At 48.4% G+C, this 14,669-nt stretch overlaps 1 protein-coding gene across 5 annotated transcripts in view; it reads right to left on the reverse strand.

The window, feature by feature from the left end:
* The window catches only part of FGD5 (FYVE, RhoGEF and PH domain containing 5), a 109,856-nt gene that overhangs the window by 51,332 nt on the left and 43,855 nt on the right, over positions 1 to 14,669 (reverse strand). For all 5 annotated transcript variants that reach the window (XM_016122034.2, XM_016122033.2, XM_016122032.2 and 2 more), the window contains exon 3: positions 10,894 to 11,026. In XM_016122034.2, coding sequence (XP_015977520.2) covers positions 10,894 to 11,026 — 133 coding nt within the window. The remainder of the gene's footprint in view (positions 1 to 10,893; positions 11,027 to 14,669) is intronic.

The following is a 14,669-nucleotide window of genomic DNA, read 5'->3' on the forward strand; positions in this document are numbered from 1 at the left end:
AGCGGCAAGAGTGTAGCACTTCAGGAGGGACCCGGGCTAGTTCTCTGGTCTCAGCTCTTCTTATTCTGACCCTCTGAGTAGTGACTACTGTGGTACATAAGAAAGAACTATGCTGGAAGTCAGGACACCCAGATCCACTTCCCAGCCGAGCCATGAGTGGCTATGTGACCAAAGACAAGCCCTCCTCAGGTGCCTCAGTTTCCTCAACTGGAAGCTAGGGTCAATCTTCCCACCCTGCAAGGATGAGATGATGAGATAGATGATGGATGGGAGTGGTCGTGTCCCACCCAAAATGGTAATCGTCATTCCCATTGTTATAATCTTGAAGCTGTGGGACAGACTTCTGGTAGGGTCGGGGCACGGGCCACTCTGCACGTCCCTTTCAACCCCTCCTGCCAGACGGGCAGACTCTGGGTGGGACGCACCAGTGGGCCTGCTTTACTGACATTGCTGATGATGGATGTGTCTTCACTAGCCAGACAAGAAGGAGGCCTGGCAGGCCATGTGCCCGAGGCTCTCCTCAGAAGCTGCTTATGGGCGTTGTCCAACCGGGCTATTTAATATAGATGTTTGTTTAACCAGGAAATGAACTCCAAGGTTGACGGCAGTGTCCAGGGACAGACTTCTGGGAACAGGGTTCCTCCCAGGAGTGTGGGGGCTGGGGCGCCAGGGGCTATTGCTTTTCTCAGTCTGTAGCTGTGGGTGTTATATCAGGTGGCTGCTGGCCCCTCTGCCTGAGGCCGAAGCAGCTTATCACCTCTGTTCCCCAGGGCCACCCAGTCTTACACTTCCTCCCCAGGCTCCAAGCAAACTAGCCAGGTCATTTCTGGCTATTCTGGAATCAGGTCACATTGGGAGGGACAGTCCTCCTTTCCCTAAAGGTTAAACAGTGGGTCACAGAAATAGTTGGGAGTCCTGGTTCCCTATCTTCACGCCTCAGTTCGTCCAGCTTATAAAATGGGGGTACTTAGACTTCTTCTAGAACAGCAGTTCCCCCAGTGTGGTGCCAGACCTCTGGGATCCCACCTCCCTTTTCCAAATATGTATCCGTGTGAGCAAGATTTCCATGGAAGTCGACTGAAACAACAGTTTCAATAGTCAGAGTGCAGGAGCAGCTAGGAGAATCTAGCTGTCTTCTATTAAGCCAGACATTAACAATATTTACAAAAATGCAAACTCAATGTTACTCTTCTCACTCTAATTTATTTGAAAACATAATTACTTTTCATTAAAAATTCTATTTGTGTTAACATGTAATGGGAAAGTGAATTAGATGTTTTAAAATTTTCTCAGTAGGACTTTCTCATGTGATAAACAATTATAGATAACTTAGAAAACAAAAACTCTTTGGGGTCCTCAATCGTTTGCAAGATGGCAGATCTGTCTGAGACCAAAAGGTTTTGAGGCTGTCGCAAAGATCATACAGAATGATGGATGGAAAAGCTCTATTTTCAGGGAACAGCAATGGAGGAGTGAGGCAGCACTGTCACTGGATTATAACAATTAGTATTATTGTGAGAAGCAGAACAATGAACCCTAGGCTTTATGGGTTGGCCCTCAGGATGGCTCCAAGCATGCCCAGGGGCCACACAATCCTTCTCTATGATGCCCTACCCTGCAGAAGAGGAAGAAGCCTCCAAAGCTCTTAGTGTGTCACCTCTCTCCTTGCAGACAGGCTTCTGGGTTTATACCTGCTGTCTTTAAATAACCACCTCTTTCTTTTCACCCTCATCTCTGCCAGCTCCTTGCCAAGCCCTACATCCTGATATCTTGGTGCCTGGCTCAGTTTCCCCTTTCCCAGTTCACAGCTGCCCCCACCACCTGTGGTCACCTGGGAACTCCAGTCTCTATACTATAACCATTGGCCTCCTGCCTCCTAGAAACCTCCTTCTCAGACGACTTTCACCTACATCTATAACTGCTCTGTCCACCCTGGGCCTTGTTCCCCCCACTCAGAACTGCCCTGTCTTTGAAGTGATGGACTTTCCAGTCCCCATCTTGAATCTAAGCTCCCTAGTATCCCTCTGTCCTCAGATGAACGTGTCTCTTAGCTGACAGAAAGCTCTGGTCTTCCACTCACGCCAATCCATCCTCTGCCATGGTGGCTGCCTCTACTGTCACTTGCAGCCTTGAGTGGCTTCTATGGCTCTCCAGCATTTACAGAAAGAACTTGTCTTCTAGCATGATGCTGAGAGCCCATGCTCTGGGGTCAGAAGACCTTGTTTCAAATCCTGGACTCTACCTCTTCCTCCACCTATGCCCTTGGATAAATTATTTCTCTTCTCTGAGCCCCATCTGTAAAACATAGATAATACCTCCTTAATAATATAACAGCTAACATTTACTGACATTTACTGAACACTTAGTATGTACTAGTATGGCCCTAAGCTTTTTGCACATAATATCTCATCGAATCTTCCCAATACCCTAGAGGTAGGTACTACTACTATCATCTCCATTTTACAGTTGAGGGCACTGAAGCACAAATAAGTCCTATCCTAGCCTAAAGACCCTTTCCAGGAACCTTCCCTGCATTCCTCCATGACCCGGGGAACTCAATTTTACTCCAAAGTTCACCTTACTTTTCCCTACCTTCTTTGCTCATGCAGGTCCCTGTGCCCATAATGCCCTACAGTTTCAATAAGTATCTCTATGTCACACATTAAACCTGAGGTGGGGCACAGTGCCAAGGCAGACACCCTTGTTCCCTATGTCAGCTTCCACAACCATGCAGTCCATCAGAAAATAGAATCACATCCAGAAAGAGGGAAGGTGCTGTCTTCTATGGATGTTTCAAGCCCTGGGGAAATATTCCTAATAAGTCTTTACTATTTTGAGGGTCCCAGGGAGGAGCGTGCTGAGGTCACAGAGGAGAAGAGAAAGTAAGTGCCAGGAAGCTAGACGCACCAGACTCCAGGAGACCGCTGCCTCTGATGTTCCTCTGGGAACCACCGTCAGGGATGTGGTCCTTCTCCCTTGGTATTCAGATCACAATTTCCAGTACAGCCTTCAAGGGCTGCTGGAAAATTCAGAGATGGGAGCTCAGGGAGAGATGGCTCATTTTTATCCCAGCTGTCACCTGTGCTCCCACAGGTGGGAGAGAAGAGATGAGGATGGAGAAGAAGAGGGAATGCCTGCTACGACAAGGCGGGGTGAGGCAGGGGGGAGAAGTGGGACCAAACGGAGAACCCCCACCCCGGCCCCTCAAGACCAAGTGGTCAGCTTCCAGATCACGCTGACACTTTGTCTTATTCTAGTTTCTAGAGATAGGCTGGTGCGAATCCAGGTTTGGCCCTGATATTTAAACAAACTTTTAATTTTAAAATGAATCTTTAATTCTGGCCGCAGCTTTTAATACATGCATAGAAGCATCAAGTTATCTTGGAATGCCCTGAATGAAGCAACAGGAAACCTGATTTCTACTCCTGACGTTGCCTCTGACCTGCTTAATAACCCTGAGCAAGTGACAGCCTCTTTATGAGCTGTGGCTGTCCTTCCTGCAAGACAAAGTGACCTCCTACATAACTGACTTTAATACCTATTGAATAGCAACCCATGATTTCCTTCCCCCACTAGCCCCTAGCAACCACCATTCTCCTCTCTGTTTCTATGAATCTGACCATTTTAGATTCCTCATATAGGGATCTATATTTGTCTTTCTATGATTCACTTACTTCACTTAGCATAATGTCCTCCAGGTTCATCTATGTTGTAGTATGTGACAGGACTTCCTTCCTTGTTAAGGCTGAATCATATTCCACTGTATGTATAGACCACATTTTATTTATTCATCCATTGATGGAATTAAGAGGGCTGATCTCATGTTAAGTGTTCTAACGACAATAAAAAAAAAAAAACAAAGGGATCTGTATGTGCCCCTGTCAGCTCTCTCTCATTTTTTTAGAATCCTAGAATGACTGTGACTGTGGCTGGAAAGATCTCACTTTTTGACAGCAGGAATAGGCAAGTATGTGGCTCATATCAGATAGTCTTCCTGTCTTGACCATCTCACTCCAAGTCAGAAAGGACCAGCTGTAACCTCGAGGGGCCAGTCAACGGCTAGATTTCATGCCGTCGTGCTGTCCATTTTGCCTCCTGTCTACTCTCCTTCTCCTCTCCACTTAACTATGTTCTATACTCCTTCAAGGAGTAATCAGGCCTCACCTCCTCCTGGAAGCCTCCCTGACTGCCCTAACTCTAAGACTTGGACCCCTTACACTGCTCAGGGTTTAGCTGACGTAGCTCTTAGTACCCTGGGGTTGCCCCACAACTTTTCCATCTCACAGGCAGCCTTTGCTGTTGTCTTAAATTGTGAGATATAACATTGAGAAAAGCATAAATGTGAAGTTAGAGGTTATCATGTGAGTGATAATTCATTCTCTAACTCGACTGTATGTTTCCCATGGTCAGGGACCCTATTTGTTTATTTCCTGGCATATCCAAGAGCCAAGGGCACTGAGAGTGCTTGATACAAACTGGACAGCTGATATATACAGACCAGAGTTCCAGCTTCGGTGAGCATGTGATTTGCTACAGATCTCACCAACATGCAGATCCTGACTGGGCAGGTCTGGGGTGGGGCCTGGGGTGCTGCTGGTCCACATCGTGAACTCTGAGCAGCAGGGCTATAGACTAGGCATAGACAGTGACTGCCACAAAGTCAAGAAGGAGGGAGCAAGGGTGAGTATGACTTAGGGGCTCAAATCCCAAACAACTGAGGCAAGGGGCACGTCTGAGACTTAGCAGAGGAAAACCAGCCATGAAATAAACTCTCTCAGAGTCAGGGCATCTTCACTGTCCCCATACTCAGCCCTTTGACTCCCAACAGCCCTCAAGCCATCCAGGCCCCTGAACGAGGGACATGTAGGTATCCAGGACACCTCCCAGACTTCTGAGCCCATACTCTCTCCTGTCCCTTGTATTCTGAGAATCTGCATCCCTCATCTTCCTCCACTCGCTGCTTTGAACGATCTCTTTGTGTTACTATTCCGAACGCTATATTCTCTTCATAGTTACTGGGCAGCCAGTGAGCAAAGATGGTGCCCGGTTTTGCCCCTTCTCATACCAAGTAAATCATATAGGACCTCTCAAGTGTTTTCATTATATTAAACTGTCATGCATATAAGTTTGTTTTCCTTACCTAAATACAGGAGCTGAATCTAATGTATTCATTTCTTTATTAGTTTATTCGAAGATATTTACTGAATACTATTTTATGTGCCAGGCAGTAAAGACACATCTGTGAATAGCTGCCCTCCTGGGAGCTAGGGAAAGGCAAACAGTATACATGTAGCAGAAAAATAAAGAACATACTCACAGCTTGAAATGAGTATGAGGAAGGAAATGAAAGCAACGCCACAGCCAAGCACGGCAGGCGAGCCAGGGAGGCCTTATGAGGAGGTGACATTTCGCTTGAGACCTGTAGCCAGCCGTGCAGAAAGCAGGAAGAGCATTTCAGGTGGAGGAAGCTACAAGTGCAAAGGCCCTGGGGTGGGTTTAGAGAACAGACAGAACTCATTTTCGTACCCATGATTAAGACATGGTAACAAAAGATGAAATGTCAGAGATTTTAAACCTTTCTAATCTGGTGCCAACAACCAGAAGGGCAAGCACAAGAGGAGGAGCAGGCAGAGGATGGGGTGGGAAGACGGTGAGTTCACCTCAAGATGTGCTGGATTCGTGGTGTCTGCAGGGCTCCTAAGAAGGGCCCCAAAGGGCAGCCGGAAGCTGGAGTAGGGGGCTGCAGAGAGGTCAGGACAGAAAGGCAGCTCTGGGAATGCCATCTGAGTAGGGCTGGCTGCTCGTCTGGAACAGACTGACTGAGCAATAAACACAAAATGAGAAACAGGGCTGAAGAAACTCAGATCTTGGGGAATAAATGCCTCATGTGGAGGCATGGGCAGAGCAGGATGTCGGAGAAGTAGGGAGAGAACCATGAGAGGGCGGAGCCTAAGAAGGAAAAGGGGTGATCACTGAGCTGAGGCCCAAGGTCTGAGTGAGATAGGGTCTGAGGTGGACAGTGGAGAGGGCCTGGCCTGAGGAGGTCGGGGAGGGTCGTGAAGGATGAATGATAGCAGTGAGGGAGGTGGAAGCATGGGAGAGGACTTGAATATGTTTGTGAGCTAAGGGAAGTCCTACAGAATTTCTCCTGTCCACCTCCTTCTCCTTTGCTCCAGTCAGGCTGACCTTGTAGTCTTTCCAGCTCAAGAAGGTCATTGCCACCAGCCCACCGTTGCACAGCTGTTCTCTGTCAGGAACACTCTATCCCTAGATCTTCCCGTTGCTTTCTCCCTCATAATATTCAGCTCCCTGCTCAAAGGTTTTCTCGTCATCAAGAAGGCATTCCCTTAGAAACTGAAGCCCTCATGCATTGCTGATGGGAACGTAAAATGGTGCAGTTGCTGTGGAAATCCATATGGCGGTTCTTCAGAAAATTAAACGAAATTACCATATGATCCAGCAATTCCACTTCTGGCTGTATACCCAAAGAACTGAAAGCAGGGTCTCAATGAGATATCTGTACACACATGTTCATACCAGGGTTATTCACATAGCAACCCAAGCATCCATTGATGGATGGATAAGTGAAATTGCGGTCTATACAGATTTAATTCACCCTTAAAATGGAAAAAAAAAAATCCTGGATTTTTTTATGGATGAATCTTGAGGGCATTATGGTAAGTGGAATAAGCTAGTCACAAAGAACAAATACTGTATGATTCCACTTGTATGAGGGTCCCTAGATCAGTCAGACTTACAGACACAGAAAGTAGGGTGGTGGCTGCCAGGGGCGGGGTGGGAGAGAACGGGCAGTTAGTGTTCAAATGGCCCAGACCTTCAGTGTGGGAAGATGAAAAAGTTCTGGAGATGGATGGTTTTAATGGTCGCACAAGGGTTGCGCTGAACTGTACACTTAAAAATTGTTGAGATGATGAATTTTAGATTATGTGTATTTTAACATAATTTTTTTAAATGGGATAAAAAGGCCTCTTTGGCCTCCCTATCCAAATCCCCCACACCCTCCCCTGTATTGGTGCTCCGTCCTCCGCCGCCGCCGCATTCTGTTTCTCTGCTGTTTACAGCACTTTCACCACCTAAGCCACCTCAGGAGTTTGCTGGCTGCCTGTTCGTCTTCTTATGTAGAATATAAACACCAGCGGGCAGGGAGGTGCCTGCTCTGACTTGTGGCTGCTGTATGTTGAGCCCCTAGAAAGGTACCTAGAAGACAGCAGGTGCTCACTGAGTACTGAGCAAATAAATAAATTTCTGTTGAAGGAGAGGAGGGACGGGGAGAAACAATGAGGATATAGGGAGAAGAGAGGCAGAGAGGAGGGGATTCACGTTCGACAGGAGGAGAGGTTGTTTTCTGGGAAGGAGGGGAACAGGCTGCAGCCCGAGGACGCCGATGCAGGTCTAGAATAGCCTCCTGAGGACCAGGGGAGGTAGTGTGGGCAGTAGAGCTAATGTGCAGAACTGCTCAAGTGGGTTCCAGGGTCTGTGGCAGGAAAAAAGCACACGGCGACACTTAACCCAAACTGGAGACTGGCTCAAGGGAAATAACCTTTTAACCTAGGCAGATGGTCAGGGCAAGGCCTCAGGTGCAAGTCCTGATGGCATGAGGTCAGCAAAGAAGCCCAGGCCAGGCCAACTGACCTTGGGTATGGCCAGGAGGGAGAATATGCACATAAGGGGTGAACCATCACTCAATGGCAGGAGGGTCTCTTCCAGAAGACGGGGCACTAAATTCCGCCTGGGCTCAAGGGTGGACCCATCACAGAAATGTGGTGACGACTGGACTCGGGCGAGGGAGGAGGTAGCGGGGAGGGGCTGCCACTCCTGGGCCGTCTCAGGGGAGCTGGTATTTAGCTTGAAACTCCCCATTAGTCTGAGAACCAGGCTCATTGTCAGGGAGGAGTGACACGCCAGCCAGCCTTTGAATGTCTCCTTTCACAGCTAGAACTATTTTTAAGTCCTTTATGCTTTTCATTTTTTGCCCCCTCCTTCCTTCAACCCACACCCTTTGTATGTCTACAAGTAGGAGAGAGCGAGAGGTCACGTGTGGGTGGCCAGCTGGGATCAGCTTCCTCTCCTGCTCCAAAAATCTCTCCCCTCCTGACTCGGTCACCCCAGAACATCTGGGAAGGGTGGGGCACACTGCTCTTTATTTATTTTTTACATAAACTGTATCAAACTGTAAGAAGGGTGGGGCTCACTACCATACCCCCAAACTTGCCTCCTGAGGCATGGTGGGCAGGTCTACTGATCACTCACACCTGTTCTAGGCCTAGTCCTGTGAGGTGGGTAGAGATGGGAAACGTGGCTCCCATTTTCCCCACGATGTGATGGAGGCACAGAGAAAAAAGGTCTTTGCCTTTTGGAGAAATAGAATTTTCAGATAGTGGAGGACAGCAGACCAGGAGTGAATGCTCCTTCTCCCCACATTTCGTCCCACCAAATTTCTGCGGCAAAAAGGAGCCAGGAGCGATTGCTCACTCTGGAAATCTCCCTTCAAACCTGCTCTGAGGCTCAGCAACTTGGGAACTCTTCTACACGGAGGGCCGCTACGGAGTGCTCCAGAATAGCCTCTTGAGGGTCAAGTTAGCAGCAGGTACGAAGATTAAAAGGGTGCCTGCTTGCTAATCGACCAATTTCCTTCTGGGATCTACCCCAGAGGTAGGTTAAGTGAGAGCCTGGCAACAGGCGTGAACCTCTCAGTCCCTGTGCTACCTTGTTTCCTGCAAGCTCCCTTATGCCTGTGGTTGTCTAAGTGGTGGCCTGGAGACCAGAAGGCTGGGAAGCTGACCCAGTGACCACCGATGTCCAGGGCCCTAGGACTTTGTGTCTCTACAATGGTTCTGGGAAAGCCAGCCTCTCTCTTTTTCCTACACCTCTGACTCCCAGACTCAGAACCAAGAGACAGTTATGCTTCTATGTGGCTGGCAACTTTTCCACTGGTGTTCTCATTCGACCCTTCCACAGCCCAGCAGTTACTATTAATGCTCCCATTTTAGAGATGGGGAAGCTGAGTCCCTGTGATGAGAAGGGACTTGGCAGTGGTAACACAGCTGGAGGAGGAGATGCAGGGTTTTTCCAGAGGAAAGTTTAACAGAGAACTCAGTGACTGTGGTGGGAAACCATCATGAGGCGAGAGACCCTGAGGCACATGGGAGGAGACCCCACTGCGCCGTCGGCCCTTCAATTCTTTCGAACTTCTGTGTCCTCACTATAAAACGGAAATGATGGTACTGACATTGAAGTTGTTCTAAGGGATGAAAGAGATGAACGTGGAAGCATTTCGTGCCAGCAGAGAGCTCACTATCTACAGAGGCAGAAGCAGGGGCAAGAGTGAAAGGGAAGGCGATGAGCAGGAGCCAGGAGGGAAAGGCTCCTTCAGCATTCCCATGGCACTGACTGGGTAACTTTATGAAAACAATGCACTGAGAGATAAATGAATTTTTAAAAGAGATCGAGGCTATGAAAACAAAATGAAAGACATGACCATTTATAAAATGCTTGGCAAACTGCCAGGCATTCCACATGAGCAGTCTTTAATCAATGTGACACACCTAACCTAGGCTAGGAGGGAGAAGATGACAAAGTGTGGGAGACAAAGGACAAGGTGCCCGAGGAGTTCTGTCAGGGAGGAAGCAGTGCTCCTCTGCCCCCCAACTACTCCTCGCAGGCAGACGGGAGCGGGTCCAGGAGATGGGCTAAGGAGAATTTCAAGTGGGTCTTAACCTTCCCCACCTGTCCCCTCTTGTAGCAGGAGTGTTTCCCACGGTTTCGATTTCAGACCCCTGTCAACCTGTGATGTTTCCTGGGTGACATCGAATAGCACCCATGTGACCCCGGGCAAGTTCTTTCCCTCTCTGTTTCTGCAAACGCAAAATGTGGGAAGCAATTCTTGGCTCCTGGAAGCAGAGTGTGGAAGGTACGAGATCATGTCAGTGAATGGAAGTGAAACAGGGCTTGTCTGAGCACCCAACGGCGAGCATGCACACAGTCAGCCTTCCACGGCATGGATCAACTACCAGTGGCTCAAAAGATATTCGGAAAAAAATCACAGAAAGTTCCAAAAAGCACAACTTGAGTTTGTCACACACCAAGCACTATGCCGAATCTTCACGAATGACGTGATGTATAGGCGTACTCTGCTGTGGCCTATATGCAAATAGAGGTTATATGCAAACACTATGCCATTTTACATAAGGGACTTCGGCGACCAAGGATTTTGGTATCCGTGGGGGGTCCTGGAACCAATCCCCCTCAGATACTGAGGAACAGCTCTAATTACCACCATGCTCTGATGCCCTGTATGAAGGTCTGGGTCTCCACGGTGACTTGGGTCCCAACTCATCCTCTGCCTCCGGACAAACAGCGGCTCTTTCCTCAGCCCCACGTCCTTGCTGCACTACTGCAGCATACAGGCAAACTAACTTTCACTCTAGAACTCTGTTTTCAGTTAAGGAAACTCATTCATACCCAATAACTCATCTCACCCTCATGATTCCCATTTTGCAGATGAGGAAACTGAGGCCCAGGGGCCTGAGATCATTAGAATCCATGTCTTTCTTGATTCAAATCAGGCACCTCTATTCTATCTCATCTACAAAAGCTCTGGGAAGCCCCAAATTTCCTCCGATCCAAGAGATAATCAGCAGGAGCAGTCACCCTTGCATCATCAACCCAAGCCCCCATATCTGCCATGTATCTTCAAGCCACAGCCCCAGCTGCTCTGTGACTCAGTCTCTGTACCCAGCTTGGGGCCCGATGTTTGCCAACAGTTCCCTCCACATCGAGAAAGGATGGAATGTGTCCTTCACCATTCTCTCTCCACCTTCATGTCTGACTTCCCACATCCCATTGGCCCCTTGCCTAGGGTGGGCACCCTACCTTGTGGGTGAGGCTGGGGTCTCTTGCAGTGCTGTCCTCCTCCTCCGAGCTTCCTTGCTCTTCATCTGATGTGAGGTCTTCCTTGGGGGCCACTGCTGAGATGGGACAGACCTTGTAGGGCTCTGTGTAGGCACTGGGGTCAGAGCAGAAGAGAGACAAGGTTAGAGCTCCATGTCCAGCAAAGACAAATAAATAGGCCAGGGGCCTGAATAATGCCATGAAACATCAATAAGTGCTCTGTATGCAGAGCTCTGTGCCCTCCATGGGGACCCAGAAATAAGCAAAACCCAGGCACAAACCTCCCTATCCACCCCCACTCCAGCCATGCTGACCTCCTTTTAGTTCCCTAAAAATGCCAAGCTTTTTGCTGACTCAGTGTCTTCACACATGCTGTCTAAGACAGACTTGTCTCTCCATTAGATGTGAGGCAGGCTGTGATGCTAAGGGAGGAGGTACAAATGAGGGCAAGGGAAGTTCAATCTGATTTGTCTGGTGGTCTGAACTGGCCTGATCAGGCAGCAGGTTTAATCCTCAAGGTGACCGTGTCCACTGGGCCTGAAGAAGAAATGCAATGATGTGGCAGGCAGAGTCTGGGATGCATATGCCAGCCCCTACTCCCAGCCTTGCCGTCAGTTAGACCATGGACAAGACGCAACTCAGTATCAGTTTCTAGCTAGGCTACTTGGGGATAATTCCTGTTTCACTTTCTTGGCAGATGATGTGAGGATGACTGCTTAGAAAGCACACACAGCTGATCCTTGAACAACACAGGAGTTAAGGGCAATGACCATCTGTGCAGTCGAAAATCCACATTTAACTTAAGTAGGTCCTCTGTATACATGGATTCCCAACTCTGAATCGAAAATACAGCTAACCCCTGAACAAACACGAATAAGCAGACTTGTGCAGTTCAAACCCACACTGTTCAAGGGCCAACTGTACGGGTGTGGTAGCAATCTCATATCTACATTATAGTGACTATTATATAGGCATTCCATTAATTAAATAATTCAGACATGCATTCAATAAATATTTATTGATGGCCTGCTTTATATCAAGCACACAGCTAGAAAGCCAGTAAAACATTGGTGAATAAAGCAGATATGGTCCCTGTCCTCGAAAAGGAACAACTAATATATGATCATAAACTGTGATAAGTAAAGAAGAGGAAGAAGTTGCTTTCATAGAGAATAACAGCGGGGAACTGTCTAGATAGGTCAGGGAGGGCTTCTCAGTATAAGACCAGAAGGAGGAAACGGAGTCAGTTTTGTGACAGTACCAGGAAGTGTTCCAGGCAGGGAAAGCAACTTGTGCAAAGGCACTGAGGCAGTAAAGAGCTTGGCATGTGACACAGACCAACCTGGAGCAGAAGAATCCTGCTTTCTTCAACTTTCAAACCATCCCCACAAAGGAGGCTCTGGCCTCATCACAATCGCTGTTCATGGCCTCCCTCTCCACACAGCAGAGTGATTGTTCTACAGCAGAGACTGGGCCATGACCCTCGCTTGCTCAAAAACCTTCAATGGCTCCCTCCTGTCTTTGGCAATGTGGTCCCAGATAACTTCTCATACAACCTCTCTTCATACTCACAGTCCAGGCATCCTGTCTTATTAAATTCTTATCAAATACTTGTTCCTGTCCTCTGAGAATGCCAGCATGAGATGCTGGAATGATGGATAGATGGATGGGAGGAGGGAAGGGGAACATCTACTTGCTAGATTGGCTGGGCCAACTCTAGCTGAAGCCTTATGCAGGCAGGGGCACTGTCTTTGCCTCAGATCTTGGTCCAGGCAAGGCAGGGGAAAGCCTAGCTGTGGTAGGGGACATCAGGAGAAAAGGAACTGAGCCTCACGCTACATCTGAATTAGGGGCCCCTGGAGCCCCTTCTCTACTATTATAGGAAACAGAATCTCCACAACACCTGAAGCCCTAGAAAGAAGAGTAGGATGAGTATCCCCTGGTCCACACAGGGGCCATGAGGCCAGACCGATCAAAGACAAGGTGGCCTACAATGGTGGGGCCTGTCCCTGCCCGGGCTTCTGCTGACATCACGTATGTGTGTGGGTACTATAGCTGTGCACTTGTGTGCAGAGTCCAAAACTGAGTCCTGACCCAGGCAGAGCCTTAACCCTAAACCCCGGGCTGAGCCAAGATCTACTTTACTTACTATCGAACTGGCTACCTTTCTGGTCAGACCTCTTTCTTCTTCCTTTTCAAAAATTACTTTGTTGGCATTTTCTTTCAAATTATGAGAGCAAATAACAAATTTTTCAACAAGCCATATACCACCAAGGTGCACAAAGGCGAGCCTCCCTTCCTAGGACCACCCTCTACCTCCTTCACTGCCCATCACCACATCGTCAGGGCCTACCAGTTCCCTCCACTAACACGCTGTCCCCAGCCTAAAAGTCAGGCATACCACACCTGCTCAGCAAGCCCAGAACCACGTTCAGAAAAGTGACTGGATGGACTAGTCACACTGAGTCCCAGCTCCCCTCCCTCCAGGGCCACCTGCATCAATTTGCAACCCTGTGTCTGGTAGGCAGGGAGTGGAGCCCTGCTCTCTCCCCAGGAGGGATGGCTACATCAGGCCCCAGCAGGAGCCCACTGCACCCTATGTTGGACAACCAGTAATGCTGAGTGATGGAGCAATTAACTGTGGCCCTGGACCACTCCTTATCAAGGAAAAAAAAGGTATATGCCAGGCCTTTCCTAGAATGTTGTGAAAGAGGAAAGGATTCCCAGCTAAGCCTCCCACAGGGTGATGATGTCACCATCCTCCCAGGCAGCAAGCCAGAAATCCAAGCATCTTCTTGCAGAGCCAGCCACTACTTAAGCATCACATATCTCTCAGGTTTATCTTTAAATATCTCTTGACTCCGCTCAAATCTCTATCACAGCCTCTGTGGTTCAAGCCATCGCTTGCCTGGACATCTGTAACAGCTACCTTCCTATCCTATCCTGTCCCACCTCAGGTCCCCTCCAATCTGTTCTCTACCCAATGACCAGAGGGACCTTGTCAAAACCCAATCTGACCATGTCACCTTCTTGCTTAAATTGTTCAGGGATATTCCAGTGCTGTTGGAATTCGGCCCCAACAGCTCAGCCTGTCAGGCAAGGCTCTGCTCGAACTGCAGCGTAGGAAGGTGAGTATTCTTGGGCCCTGATGCTGCCATGCCATGAAATCGCAAAACTCAGGGGTTCTGCCTGAAGCCAAGTAGAGAGTTGAATTCCATGCAACAGGGCCCCATGTGACACTAGGTAGAGATCTCAAGGAAGCCAAATTCCCAGAGAAGGGGAGGAGCTGGCTCTAGGTCATGTGGCAAATCCGGGCCAACACATGTTGCCTTTGAAGATGCCTCTCCCTATGCTTGATCTCATCTTAAAGACCTGAAAACTGAGGCTGAGTCGGGTTCCCTCAGTGCACTGATGTGCGGAGTTGGGTCTCAGGTTGCAAGGGCAAAAGGGGCTTTGTTTTTGTTATTTGGGTTGTTGTTGTTGTTGTTACTATTATGTTTCAAGAGGCAGTGAAGTGCAAAGAAAAAAACTCATGCTCCTGAGTCAGATTGGGTTCAAATTCTGGCTTGGCCATGTTATTGGCCATGTTCAACCTTTCCAAGCCTCAGCGGCACCTATTTCATTGAGCTGTTGGAGGATTCAATGAATTGCAGATAGCAATTCTATGATCTACCAACTGTTATCTTTAAGTCAACTAATTTTTAACACATGCCATTACTCTAGCTTCATCATAAGTGGGAATACCCGTGACAGGGCGT

This window comes from Rousettus aegyptiacus, unplaced genomic scaffold, assembly GCF_014176215.1.
Source record: "Rousettus aegyptiacus isolate mRouAeg1 unplaced genomic scaffold, mRouAeg1.p scaffold_m13_p_4, whole genome shotgun sequence".
NCBI classification, from domain to species: Eukaryota; Metazoa; Chordata; class Mammalia; order Chiroptera; family Pteropodidae; genus Rousettus; species Rousettus aegyptiacus.